This window comes from Lissotriton vulgaris, chromosome 3_1 (assembly GCF_964263255.1).
Source record: "Lissotriton vulgaris chromosome 3_1, aLisVul1.2, whole genome shotgun sequence".
NCBI classification, from domain to species: Eukaryota; Metazoa; Chordata; class Amphibia; order Caudata; family Salamandridae; genus Lissotriton; species Lissotriton vulgaris.
In genome coordinates this window covers 1,440,151,732-1,440,167,026 of record NC_141689.1, presented here as the reverse complement: position 1 = coordinate 1,440,167,026, position 15,295 = coordinate 1,440,151,732, and the positions used below count along the sequence as shown (strand labels likewise).

General features: G+C 40.4%; 1 protein-coding gene across 1 annotated transcript in view; it reads left to right on the top strand.

The window, feature by feature from the left end:
- The window catches only part of LOC147728015 (uncharacterized), a 29,462-nt gene extending 14,425 nt beyond the window's left edge, over positions 1-15,037 (top strand). The window contains exon 2 of the mRNA XM_086963717.1: positions 13,249-15,037. Within this exon, the coding sequence (XP_086819843.1) occupies positions 13,249-15,037 (1,789 nt within the window). The remainder of the gene's footprint in view (positions 1-13,248) is intronic.
- Positions 15,038-15,295: the final 258 nt, after the last annotated feature.

Sequence of the window (15,295 nt, the reverse complement as noted above, 5' to 3'; positions counted from 1 at the left end):
TAGTACTACCGCCCCTTGCTGGTAAAAAGGAGAACAGAGTTGTATCAATCGACCTGGTAAAACCACAAGCATGTGGCCTATAATCAACAGTAGGCCCAGTGGACTCCCGAGAAACAACAGAATACCCAAACTTGCAACAATCCAAGAGGTTCAAACTGAAAGACTAATCACATTCGATCAGCCTGCAGTGCACAGAGAGGGACTACGCAATATTGCCATGGTACTCGTGCCTCTTGAGACACAGATTGAAACAGTTCGTCAAGAAACACCAGTCTACAATGATGTGGCATCAGAATGTGCTACCGAAAGACAAATTGAAAGAACAATCCCAACAATTGACAGAACTACCTCTGGCTACTTCACCAACTTCGATAACTTTTCTGAGGATCAAAGCAACCCCGAAGTGATGCCAGAAACAAAAAAGACTTTTAAAGAAAAAGCAACAGAACTCTTTCAAAAAATCAAAGAAGTATATCTGGATGCACCATTGATTGAGCATTGGATTATTTCAGGGGTATTTATACTCCTACTATGCCTAATTTTAGTTTTAATTTTAGGAAGGTTTATTATAATACAATGGACACAGCAAGTCAGAACATCAACTTAGTCCTCAAACCACACAGATCATCCCACGTGAAGAAAAGAGAACTGTCAATAGTAAATGTCACAGCCATTCCAATACCCGGTGGGTTAGTATGGGAGAAAACTGACTATGAAATATATGGTCCGATCGAAATCCTGAAGTATCCTTATCAATTCAAGGTTTCCTTAAGTGATTTTGTAAAACCTAATACATTCTCTGATGATTGGGACTTTGAAAGTATTAATAATATGATGTCTGATTTAGAAATGTCAGCAAGATTCACAGATCATGATTATTTACAAGGTCCGTCTAGTTATGAACAGATGTTCTGCTACACACACTATGGTGATCATTACTTGCATAAATCTGCACAGCCTAGAAATGTTTTTAAGTATAACCAATGGGAACATTGTGCTACACCACCTAAAAGCAGTTCTAAAACATTCTATGAGAAATTCAAGTACTTCTCAGGGTTTAACACCAGTGATGCAGAAACGTTTTATTACAAACTGTTAGATAAAACAGGATTGAAAACAATGCTGACAAATACTAAATTGATATATTCAGAAGCATTTTATGAAAAAATTATGACATTTGGTTATGATTATTGGAAAAATAACATTGAAACAAAAACAATCTGGGGTAAAAAAGAGTGGCAGGTACAAGGCCTAGAAGCATTATTTTGAGCTTGCATGATCCCAGAACAAATAATGTTTTTAAATGAAACAATTCAACAAACAACCTGTCTTGGCCTAGCTAAGATCAAGGACCTTAACAAACCGTCTATTCCAAAGCCAATACCTGATAATGCAACAACAGATATTGAGATAGGCGTATCTAAAATTTTACATCTAAACAGAACACATCCTGATTGGAAAAAGTGGTTAATCTGGCCTACTGACACAAACAACTGTCAAGATAGATTCCTGAATAAAACACAGGGGTTAACAATAACCAGACCAGACCCTAGATACTCCTAGAGACAACATCCAGGGATAGTAACAACATACAGTGTAGGGAAGCTGTGCCTTGAATGGCTAGAATCATCCACACTGGCTGAAATTAAGCAACACTTATCTTTACTTAAAGATGGTGCTGATTTGCGCGATTTTATTATGGGACCACGCAAACAGCATCAAAAACGCTTCATAGCGGCCAGCATCTATGCTGCATACAACGAGGCTTGGAAAGTCACACAAATTGAAACAGCTGAAAAAATACGAGAAATTGATAGTATTAATTTGGAAAAATCACTTTCTGTTGTGAACAATGGGTTAATGACTCTGTCCTCCAGAATATATTCGTTGGACAATATTGTATCATCTGCCATAGATATATTAGACAAAGACTTGCTAATGTTACAGCATGGCCAGTCACAATTGCGTTCTATTGTACAGTTAGGCTGGACGCTGCAAAATCTTCGTTCAGGCTATGTGCCTTGGCGTTTAATCAACACAACGTAATTGTTTTCCATCTTTAACCTTACTGATGAACAAATCAGCTTGGCACAGAAAGGAGCAGACTATACAATCCTGAGCATCGAAAAACTTGAGAGATTACCTTTGACAATGTCAGAAAGTCCTGTCATTGAATGGATAATACACGGGATTATCACAATTCCGATAACAACTTTCCGATTTAAAAAATGCCTTGAATAAATACCTACTGGCCAGTATGAACGATTGGGTAAAGGATACATTAAGTCAACATGGAAATTACCATACACACACACATGCTATAGTGACAGCAACAAAAATGTATTTCTTAGTGGTGAAAACTGTAAACATTCACTAAGCGGTATACTTTGGTGCCAGGGTATTAATTTACATGGAGCCTGTGAAGGTAATTCTAACAACCTTTCATGCCACCAGCATGTCACACCTGCAACGCAGATAGAGGCTTTCTTTATGCAACTCGCAAATGGGAGTTACATTCTAATAACGGATCACAGATGTTGTGGCCTTTTGCCACGAAAAGCCTGTCTCGTAAGCGTAACATCCATGGTCAAATGCTGTATGCAAGCATTGTTTCCAAACGGCCCTGGAGACACTGAGACTCCCATTTGGCCTCGTTTGAATTTCTCTTCTATACGAATTGATACTTTAAGCAGAATGAAGTCTGTGCTTTTGCGGACAACAGTGCCCATCACGTCATCAAAAGAGACGTATGATCTCCTAGTTGCAAGGACGGCTACATAGATACATGACCTTTTATCAACAAATTGCCCCGTGCATTTCGTAGAAATGCTTAGCCAAATTCTTAACATGTCTAGTGCCATAGGCATCCCAGGCATATTTAAGACGATTTTTACGGGACTGCTAACACCATTCAAAGCAATTCTGGGAATCATTCCGAATTTTGTACATTCAGTCTTTGACGGTATACCCCTTATTTTGGGACTTGTAGCAGGGATTTTATTTTTGACCCTCCTGCTCCGATATGGCAAGCCAAAGCTCAGACATGACTCCTACAAGGATGGAAGAAACGATCCTAGCAATCCGCTACCGGGACAGAATAACTAGAGTCCTTGGATTGGCCAGGCTGAGAGATCTAAACATTTAGACCGATATGGCAATCCTGCATCTTACCTGTGCTTCGATGTATGCTATGCGGAGATGAGTGCGTGTTGGACATCTGTCTTGCACTTCCATCAGAAGTACCAATGGATATTGATACTTTGCTAAGTCCGATAACGGCTCACGCATTGTGTTGTCCCCAGCGGCTACCAATCCTGATGACGGCATTCGTTGAGACTCCTGTGCTACGACTAGGTGGTGACAGTGGAGCGAAAAACAAAAGCAACATCACCCAGGTACGGCCATCTGTGAGCATTGCTGATCAAGACTTTGATGACAGCAATCATTCTCACACCTGCCAAGTTAGAGCACTATCGAACTTGGTCGAACTTTCACCTGATTTTGTAGACCAATTTTTTGAGAGCCTGTCTGATATGATGTTCTCCCCCGAACAGAAACAATAACTTTAGAAAAGCATTCCGACACACAGCGTTCCCATGAACTCTGAAATCGGCCTTCAGTTTTGAACAACAAAAACTGCTGAAAAGCGTTGGAACTCTATTGCCCCGTTCAACAAGAATTTTTTTTTTAATTGAACACTTTTTAAAAATATTTACCTTTTTCTGGCACGAAATTCTTTGCTTAAAGTAGACCTATTCATAAAGAACAGAAGCTTCTATTTTTAGGTAAATCTAGAGACATAATAACTTTACATCAGCCTCTAGCACATTTTACAGCAATGCATTTATATGTGATGAAATTATCTCGCCTTTCTTTTCTGTATTAAGAGATATTTCATTTGTAATTTTTTCGCAAAGTCGTTCATTAATTACATATGCTTTAATGTTGAATGACTTCTATGCTTAAAGACGTACAGTACCGAAATTACCACGTAGTTCAGATACGCCATTTCAAATGCATATATGTATTTTGGGGTGGGTAATGTTAAACATGCATCTTTTGCTATAGTTTTAGTAAATTGATGGACATAAATTCGTGGAGTGGGTGTCGCGTTCTAATCTGGGACCCTGATCAATATTGTGACCTTATGCCCCTATACGGCTATAATACCTTTGTACCCCTATATTGGCATAACCGATCAAATGCAAAATTCAGAAACTCATCTCTGGCCTAACACGAACAGAGCCACTTTTCAGAATCACTTCCTCTACAGCTTCCTCTGTAGCTCAATAGAGCAAATGACACAGCAGAAGCCACTATCTAAGATTCCTAGATTACACTCCGAGTTCTTCAACAAGATAAAAACTCAGCAACCTGGGAAAGCCCCACTTGCTATGTTTTGATTAGTAATAGAACTCTAATGAGCACTGAGAGACGATCACTTCCTAGTGACATCTTTATTGACGTCTTATGTCCAAAAACGTACGTCAAACCAGGCACCTTTCAGGTATAAATATTACCAACGTTGCCTTAAGCAAACGCTGAAGCTGAAGCTATCGCTGCCCTGCTGATACTGCTGCTATCACTGCCTTAACGACATCAACGAGCGATGGTGTGGTGTACATAGGAGCAGAACAGCTGTCCCCTTCAGAGCCCAGCAGATGCAAACTGCCCGCGGACGCTGCCCCTCCTCTTCCTCGACGCGCTGAGAGAGACGCTGTCTTTTCTCCTGCAGAGAAATCCAGCTCTGGCGTTTCCAGCCTACTCTTGCGAGTGACTGGGATATCGAGTCCCTGGAAGGAGATACCAGACCTCCAACATTCTATTTCAGAGGTATGGTGTTGACTAAACCATTAGAGAGAATTCTTGAAGCAAACCTTGGCAAAACCAACTTAACTAAAACTGCTACTTACTTACTCCCTCCCAAGTATTAGGCTTAGGTCAGGTACACTGGGGTAGGCGTAGTTAGAAGCACCAGTTGAGTATGTTAGCCTAATGTATATATGAATGTATATGTGTTTTATTCATTTTAAACCATTGTATGGCTAAGAAACCATATCAATGCTTTTACAGTATTATTTCGCAATACTCATCTTACTGTACGCACTTTTTACAATAACTAGTCTTGCAATTGTGGCAATTCATTTCTCTTGCATGAGAAGAAAGACTGTTCAATAAATAATACTTTTTGTTGAAAACACCCGTCTCTCTATTCTCTGCACTTTAGTGAAAGTAATCTGCACAAAACTGACTGAGTAAAATAACTGTCTATTGTTTCATACGACTCTAGAGATTGACTCTTATTCTAAGGAGCAAAGTTGTCATGTTTATGCGATTGTTGGAAAACTGAATCCCTTCTTGTCTGTACCAGGGAAGCTGATCACTTCCTATTCAGTCAAGAAAGTTTCCAGTGACCTCTGAGCTAGTTGGTAACAAACCCAATTAAGTTTAGCATAGTCAGTGGAGACCTGGAAGATCTGCACTTCTACGTCCATACTACTGTTTATGTTATTCCAATGCGCAGGGCCTATTGGGAAAATAGGAACTACACTACAAACTGTCTAGGTCTTTGATCAGGAAGAGAAGATTATAGACCAGGGAAAAGTTACTAAAATCAATGGGATCCGGGGCATGCTGTTTTAACAGAGATGAAACCTTGGTTATTTTTTTAAATTATGTGACTGCCACTTGAAATAAGGTGGCAGTAATCAGGATGATCCAAAAGGATGTGTTTGTTGTGCAAATTTCCCTCGAGACATTTGGGGGGAACTCGTTCATGAAAATCAGAGGGATGTTTAGTTTTGGTGATTGTATTGAGCAGTTGTACTGCTATGACTTTTCTGCAAGTGGAGCAAGTTACCTTAGCAGTGCACAAGGTTGCTTTGTGACAAATGGTTTTCACTGTGCGTTTGAGGGTGTGTTCTATCCTCCCAAGAAAGAAGGTATACATATAGATTGCAACAGAAGAGTGCATTGGAATGAGGAGAGTGGATTGTTTCACTCTCTTGAATAGCCTTTTGGGTGATATAGGTATGTATAGCTTTCAATGTAAGTTTTTTATATTCGTTTCTTTCACTTCGCATTTTCACCAGTATGTCAAAATGTCAAAGAGGGGTTTTGATGTCAAATTTGTTTGGCTGCTGTAATAAATTTCCTACTGTCGTTCACCTGCTTAGGGAACTAATACCCGAATATTTTTCTTTTTTGTCTTTTATTTTTTAAGTTTGAATTCATTTAAAATAGTTGAACAGCAAAACAAAATAAAAGAGAGGGAAATAGTATTATAGCGGGGACACTACAGATATTATGATTTGAAGATGTATTAAGGGTTACAATTTTGTTGTGTGAAATAGAGGGTAAGGGAAGGAGGGAAAATGTAGTACATACATATTAGCTGGACATTCACACAATGATTCATTATAAAAAATATTTTTCTCTTTTAGGTGTATCTTGGTCAGTCATATCTCTATCATGTTTTCACTGTACTGAGCTGTGAGTCCATTAACTTATTGCTTAGGATGGGAGGAATGGACTGAAATTCATGAGCTACTTTCGAATCTAGCCTGGGAGGATGAATGTTCTTCGGACCTCTTACCCATTTCTTGGGTCTTCTGGTCAACCAATTAAATGGATCTCTTGGACTGCCACTGATTGCAAATTTCAAGAAGTGGATAGAGAAGCAATGAAGTAAGGGTATGATTAGTCTTCGTGATTGGGGTATCGAATTTGATCTTTCCTTCTTTTGTTACAAGGTGGTCTAGAGTACAGCTTTCAATTTGACTGAGATTAATATAGAGTAAGGATGAGCATGGAAGTGATGCAGCAGTTTCCTTCTTGTCCACCCAGTAAAGTTTGAACACTTCTAAAATAATTATATTTCTCGAGTTGAATAAGGATAAAGTGAGGAGTTTGAACAATTTTTAAGTAAAAATTATGCTGTCACCGGATCAGATACAAGGCAAGGAGCTTAATAGGATCTGTCAATCATTTTTATTTTTCTCAAAAGATATTGGAAGGTAAAGAATTGATCGTTTGTCTCTAGCCTATCACATTTTATGGAGCGAGTTATTGCTGTTCTGCCATTGTTTAGTGCTGAATACAGGTATGCATAAGGTGATAAAAAAATGTAAACTGTTATATAACAAAGAAAATGGCAGTATTAAAAGTGTGTACCTCCACGTTCCACTTCACAATTTATAAACCAATAATTGCGCCTAGTAGCCGCAAATAAAAAATTAATTCTTGGACTCTAGTTTCACTTCTGATGGTTTTGTTTGGGACCTTGAGCATGAATGAGCACCAGAGATGCTCTGAGAGAAATGTGGAATAACTGCACTGCGGCTCGTTAAAGCCACAGTGCGTTGCATGCAATCCTCGCTCACAAACTGAAGTGGTTGTGGCAAGGGTTGATTTTATACACTATTGAATGCTTTAAAAGTGAATTTCTCCAATAATAAAGTTATAGGAAGAGTCCAACTGCCCATTTGTGGCTGTAATTTGTTGCAAACGTGTATCTACTTCACAACATACGCCAGCAGTTGCAATACAGGAAAAACACATATGAGCTGCTCATCGTTTTCCATGAGCACATAATGGCAAAAGGATATTGACTGGCATAAAAAAATTAATAAAGCAGCCATGACCCTCCTTGCTAAAAATACAGGATCTAGATAGATCCGGTACTTATACTTCAAACTAGTGTAGCCCTTGTAAATCACATGCTCTTGATAATTTGGTGCCAAACTCTGACTCAAATGTTGCCAAGGATACTGGTCTCCTGTTGCTGGGACACTCACAGGATGGAGAATTATACCACAGGTAGACCTCTCTGTAAGTTAATGCCAAAATATAAATACAGGATTATCCTTCTGCAATTGTCACCCAAGGTTCAAGTCAAGGCATAGTGATATGTAGGTTGTGTTTGTTAGAAGATTTGTCTCACCTTTTAGCTATGGTTCTCCTTTGACTGGACTGGATTGGAAACAATCAAAATACAGCATTTTGGTTTAGAATAGCTGCTTGATATACTATTTGTTGTTTAACCCTTATTGATGTCTGGCATCACTTGATGTTATTGTATCATTTTTATGCAGTGTGCTGTCCATCAAATTTCTATGAGTCAAACAAATGTATTATTCCAAAAGAGTTCAAAATTACATGTAGATTGTTGTTCCACCACACCACCTTATTCCAAATTGAAATAGTGGAGTCAGTCTCATAAGTTGGTTATAGAAATTCCCATTTTGGGGATGCAACAGCCCTCACCACCAAGGTGGTTTGCTTCATTATCGGACTAGGCTCATTTGCTGGATGGGCACTGGATTATCCGGGGGCCCCAAAAGCAGGGCTCTTTAGCGGAGATCTTTTCATTCGATCCTAGCCAGGTATTTGCCACGGCACAGGATGATGCCCTTTGATATGGGTTGAATGAGGGTGGTAGATTGGGTGGTGGTGTTGTAAAAATGGCTAAGGGCAATCCCTATTTAGGAAGTTTTATTACTGGCAAATGTCTGTGCCTAGGTTTAAAACAGTAGGTTACTGAATGGGCATAGTTATGAACCTATGAATAGAATAGCTTTATTGTACAGTTAATTAAAACTCACAATGTTAAAAACTTCCATCATTAAGAATCATTAGAAACTTGTTTACACATATGCTATTAAAGTAAAAAGAAGAAAGGTATTTTAAACCCTGTAAAATCATCAGTCTCAATTGCGTTATCTGTATGGTCCTTCTCTGGGTTTAAAAAGTCAATGTGGCTCAGTGTACTGGTGCGTGATTTTGACTTGGGCAGATCCTTAACAGACTGTTCCATTATTTGATTGACAAGCTGTTACATGCTGTTTTTCACTGTGCCATATGGCTAGCTCTTACGTCTTCTGGCCACTATGTCAAAGTACTTTGTTAGTCTGCAATATGAACCTATGGTTTCACCATGTGGTTAACAAGTTTCATGGCCTTGTCTCCCAATTGGTCAGATGTATTTTTCAGAACCAGGGTAAAGGATTTCCTAATCTACTAGGTTCGGGTTTAGTACCAATACTATATGTGGAGTGCCACTAAATAGGGAAATAGTTATCAAAACATATGTGATAAACAAACATTAATGTTACATCTTAATTAGATTTCCATGGTGCCCCCATGACCTGTGAGAAAAAGATGTTAAATACTCAGTTCTCAGAACATCACCATGCAATATGTAGCAATGTCAGTGTCCAATCTCAGTACGGCACCGTCTATGCAAGCCTTTCACAGTGCATCACAGGATCACAGTAACCAAGCACAGTGCAGACACACACAAACCAAGCAATACCAGAGCTTGCAGCATCTAGCAAAGGCTCACCCTCCTTTAGAATTTCTTCATGTGAGCATAACTTTTACAAAAATGCCAAAGCAAAACATAAACAGCAAAATAACTCTTATCTGCTGCAGTAAAGAAATTCAAAGTTTGTACTCACCTAATGGATAAATGGGAATATCGCTTCCAACGTCATTACACAAATACAAGTGAATTCTCGACCAGCCAGAAATCACCCTGACTAATGCGTTTTCTCCTCTGAGCAACAGGATCTACGAACACCACTCATTATTAATCTACCCACAACAGTCATAGTTCACTATCTTAATTGTGCAGCCTATGGTACCTCACGGACTGACACCACAAAACTTTAACAGACAAGTTAAACAACAATACACTTATTATCTATCCCAGGATTTTGGACTGCAACAAGTCCAAGTCCAATTACAACTTCAACTTCTCAAAAGAAAACTCATATACACTTACATAGACAAGCAGGATATATGAAGAAGCATGTTAGCTCAACTGTCCAGCTTTGCAGGCTTCTCTGCCTTAAAGTATACACTACACCGCGAGACACACAGCGTCAACACACACACCAAATCATATGTTGTCTGATTTAATTTCTTCTGTGAACCATGTGTACTGGGAAGGGTTTGCCGATATCAGTGCTATGTGGCTGCCCACAGTTCATGCAGTGTGTCCTTGCACAAGCCCATGCATTATTCCACAACCATATAGGCTGGGATCAAGGTTCACCTTATCACAGCATCAAATGGAGCTATGTAGAGTGCAGTGACGTGGAGTGGTGTAGAGTCGAATGGAGTGGCATAGAGTGTAATGGCATACAGTGCATTGGTGAAGAGTGGTGCAGTGGCATAGAGTAGCTTGCACGGTTGTCACATACACCCTCTTGCTTTGAAGTCAGAGAAAAATAAATAAACACCAAGATCCCTGGAAGACATAGCTTGGCACTTGACCTCTGTCTTTGAATGCACAGCAAATGTGACAAGATGAGATCAAGATTTAAAGCTCTGTTTATAGGAATTGAACACTGGTGGAAGTAAACAGTAAATAGGGTTTGGGCAAGGGAAGGGACGAATTCAAGCTGGACAGCCTAAAGTAAATAAAGCCAGCAAACAGAAAGTAAGCAAACAAGAGTTACAAACTACAAAGCTAATGGTAAGCAATGGGTGGAATGCATTACCAGGAAAACTTTCTGAATGTCCCCAAGATGATCATTAGCAAACCAGACAGTGAAGACTTCGACCTAAAAAGAAACATGCCCCAGTGAATTTTGTACGTTTCCTAGGCTTTACTCAAAATGGCAGAGATATATCTCTAGAACTGTCTTCAACAGTCCATATCACAATTTATCTGGAAAGGTGCCAGATAGAGCTCTCGTAAAACTTATGCAGGGCACAAAGAAGAGTGGAGCCCCTTCCACCCTTTAGCACGTACTATCAAGCAACACAATTAAAGGTGGTGATCAAATGGCTTAAGACAAAAAACTGACAAGATGTGGCCTCCACAAAAATTGGCCTAGTCAATAGGTCTCATCTTTACCTTTAGGAGATATTGGCTTTGCCAATGCCTTTTACCTGTTGCTGTGCATCATGGCCAAAAACAAAACCCGAATTGGCAATGCCAACAGGTCAAGCGATAAAGGAATGTTGTACGATAATGTGAAACTTTAAAATTAAATAGCAAGGGAATAGAAATGCATTTGTGTGGAAGCAAAGAACTGGAGAATAATATTAGTGTAGGTTAAAAGATCAGTGACAGTTGCACTGTCAAGCCAGGCCTAAAAACTCAATGTACGTTAAAGACTGCCCTCCCCAATCGATGCTGCGGCCAAAGAAAAACAACATAAATTATCAAGTTATCTACTTAAATAGCATTTCAATGTGAGTGTATGCCTTTGCAAATTCAAGCTTAGGCAGTTGGATAAATAAGCAAAATGATCACAGATGCTTGAGGGCAAGCACTGAAGCACACAACCTCTGCCCAATCAAAAAATGTACTCCTGGATCTCAACATGTGGGTGGAGCCAAAGCCCTCTCGAGTGGTGGTCACATAATTGTCTGGCGACAGCTGTGCTAGTGGCATGTGCATGTGTGATGACAGATGCGTGTGCATAGATCATCAGCAAGTGCAAAAAGGGGAATTTTTTCTGTTTACTGACCAGCATTAGTTCTCTCTTTCCATAAAGCACCACAATTCTATGTCAACAGATTTCTCCTCACAAAATAAATAATTATGACGTAATTATGGTGGATTGAAGGAATGCATGTACGAATTCTGTTTTGGAATGAGAGAACTAATGGTGAAATACAGGCAGCAAATTAACGATGTTTTTTTTTAGTAGTTCTTATCATTTTACGAGACCCATTACGAGGGTGCTGGAAACTAGTCATGTATTCCCCATCTCTCCGCAACCCCAGGATCTAACAGCCTGATTCATCATTGGGCCATTTTGCGAGTCTGAAATAGCGATTCATAAGGAATCGCTATTCCAGACTCGCAAAACGGTATTCATGTAGGAATCGCAAAAAAAGATGCGATTCCTAAAACATTCCTTATTTGCGATTAGCAAATTGCTAATCGCAAATAAGGAAAAACTCCCCATTCATTCCTATGGGCCAAAAGGCCAATAGGAATGAACGGAGAATATTCCTTATTTGCGATTAGCAATTTGCTAATCGCAAATAAGATAGCGATTTGTAGGGTGCCAGGGGTGTCCAAAGGACACCCTGTAGCACCCCTTAAATGCACATTTGAACAGGTGTTGCGCATACACATGTTCAAAGGACATGTGTGTGTGTAACATGCAAAAGAAAAAAATGCACTAAAGTCCTTTTTACTCTTTTTTCGCAATTTACCACCAAGTCAGACTTGGTGGTAAATTGCGACCAAATATTGCGATTTCGCGATTTCTAAATGGTTGATGAATTGCATTTAAGGAATCTCTATTAGAGATTCCTTAAATCCAATTCCTCGCAAATATGCGATTTCGGTAATAGCGATTTTTGCATTTGGGATGATGAATCCCAAATGCAAAAATCGCACTTGCAAAGGGCCAGATTCTCTAAATCTGGCCCTTTGCGAGCGCAATTACCTTTGATGAATCAGGCTGTAAATCCTTACTTCCGGGTTTCCAGTGGCAGGGGAGCAAAAATATTACCAATTTCATGTTTTTGCAGAATCAGTGTTTTCACATAGATTCTTCCCCATTTTCGCTAAGTCACCCAGTCATTTCACTTGCTTTGGCTGAGGAAAATGTTCAGGTAAAAAACTCAGGAACCAAGTTGTTTCATTGGATTTTGTAATTTTCGATTTGGCTGGTAAACCAAGTTACCTGGCCTAGCTGGATTTTCGGGGCACTCGCAATAAAGGCCCTATGTAGCCATTTCACTGTTGGAGAAAACGGGAATTCGACCTCCTAATGTTCTTCCAAAAACAATTGTGGAAAGCAAAGAGAAAAGAAGGAACCATTTCCCGGAATAAGAATAGCTAATATTCTAAATATTCTAAATCTAATAGGTGTGGCCATGGTCCAAATCCATTATGCTGCTGTTGAACTCCACTTCCTAGGCAACCGAGTTTGTTGTATGTAACAGTAGTTTCCTAGGTAACCACGTCTTAGTATGATCTTTGCTGTTCACTGAAACACAGTGGAGCAGATGCGTCCAGGGCATGCAGATGGAATGGGGCACGGGACCTACAAAAACAGACACCGGGCTCTTTAATTACTATAAGTAATTAGAGTATATTTGATAGAAAAGAAGTGCGAAGGAAACTGAACAGCAATGGGCATATCTGGTAGGCTGAGCTAAATAGATAACATATTTCTTAATATTAGAATACAAATGGGCTTCGTCTACTTTTAGTCTGCTGCAGTCTAAATATCCTCTGGATATATTTACATTCCTTTTACTTTCTGTTCCTAGGGAACATGCCTCAGAGGTGAAGAACATAGTGATGCACTATGAAAAGGAAGAGTGTATTGATGAAACCAGAGCAGATCAAGGCACTGTGGAGCAGCAGAGTCAAAAGGAAGGCCGAGAGAATGAGCAGCAAGAGGACACTAGAAGTCAAGGCCAAGAAGAAGGGGGCTCCATGGAGCCAGACGCCACAAAACGTCATAAACTTATGGAACCTCGAGGTCTAGAAGAAGAAGAGTGCTCCAAAGAGCCATATGCCCTAGAACACCATGCTCACAAGGAACCCCCAGGCCTAGAAAGAGGCTCTTTGGAGCTACAATGTCCAGAACACCCTAAACCTGAGGAACTGGCACTCCTGCCAGAGAACAGCTACGTAGATGCACAAGCCCTAGGGCCCAATGGTACAACTAAGGTCCACGGCCCTCAAGAACTTGCCTCAAATGATTCACAAGATAAAAAACATCAGGCACACAAGGAACTGCAAAAAGTGGGAAAACAGCTTATCAGGGAGTTCATTTTCTGTGGCATCCTCTGCATTTTGCACACTTTGAAAACGGACATGCTCAGTTCATTCGTCTGCCTGTCATTATACTTGAGCATTTTCTGTCACAGCTCTGTATGTAAGCAGGGAACTGTGAAAATGGGCTTCCGGGAAGGACAAGATACAGGGAAACCTCAAGGCCAAGAAGAGCAGGATGCTGTGGAGCGGCCAATGACAGGATCACAGGGCTCTGCGGATTGGCCAGGACCAGACCAGCCGGGGGCAGAGAAGCTGACGAGCTCAGAACAGCCTGATTACGAGCAGGAATCGGAGGTCACATGTGTGACAGGAAATAAAGACTTCAAGGATTTGCAAGTCGTGGGTGTGAAGTGTCCTAGGGGACGACCGGATTCAAGGAACAGAAGTATCAAAAACAAAAAGAGAGAAAAGAGAGAAAAGATAAGACAAAGACAGACACTAAGGAGATCAACAGCACATAAAGTCAAAGATGCCAGGGTCTGCTACCAACACGTGTCCTGTAGACAAAGAGGTCCCAATAATCGCCAACGCCTTCAACAGACAGAGCGTAAAGTATCACAAATCCAGGAAACAAGCCTCCACCAGGAGTTGCAATCCTTGTACAACCAAGTCCAAGTTCAAGAAGTCTTACAAGCCATACAAGAGTCGGGGTCTAACGAGACGAATGAAGCCGAAGAGGAGTGCTCTGAAGAGACTCCGGGATCACGGCAACAGAGCCAAAAAGAGATGCCCGATTCAAGGAAAGATGACCCCAAGGTGCTCCATGGCCAGAAGAAGAAGGGACTGAAGGAGCAACAAGGGTTCAAACACCAAGATAAAGAAAGCCCACAAGGCCTGCAATCTCACCCCCACAATGTGCTACAAGAACCAGCAGATGAAGATTCCAATATGCTGTTGGGGTTTGAAGAGCAAGGGTGCAAAGGGCTGCAACACCAAAAAGAGCAGAGCACAGATGAAACAGATGGAATCATATTTCAGGCCATCAGCGGCCCAAATGATTCAGAACTTCAGAGACCTAAAGAGCAGGTGGACCTGGAAATTCGGAATTTAGATCTTAACACTGACATTTGCAAAAAAGGGTCATTTTGGGTACACAATAGGCACAGGCTTATACGCCCTATTAGAATGCATTATTTAGAACTGATTTTGAAGAAAGGTAAAGGAACAAAATGTCAACAAGTCATCAATGGTGTGTTATCAAAAGAGGATTTGCCGCTCCTGAATACTAACAAATGTGGGACACAGTGGCATCCCAGAAAGGAGGCACGTTTGTAACATCACAATCACATACAAAATACATACTCCCTAACAGCATGGTTCCATTCATTTGCTGTACTTAAAAAAACAAGATTTATAGGGACACTGCAACACCCAAAACATGGGAACAGCCAGAGCCCACCAAGTCAAGAACAATGGGTAGTAGGAACAAGGAATGAACTGAAGTTCTCTAATACGACTTGGTAGCCCAGAACAGCAATTGCCCAGGTAACATCTTTTTCCAGAAGCACAGAACATCAACAACCCAAACGCTTC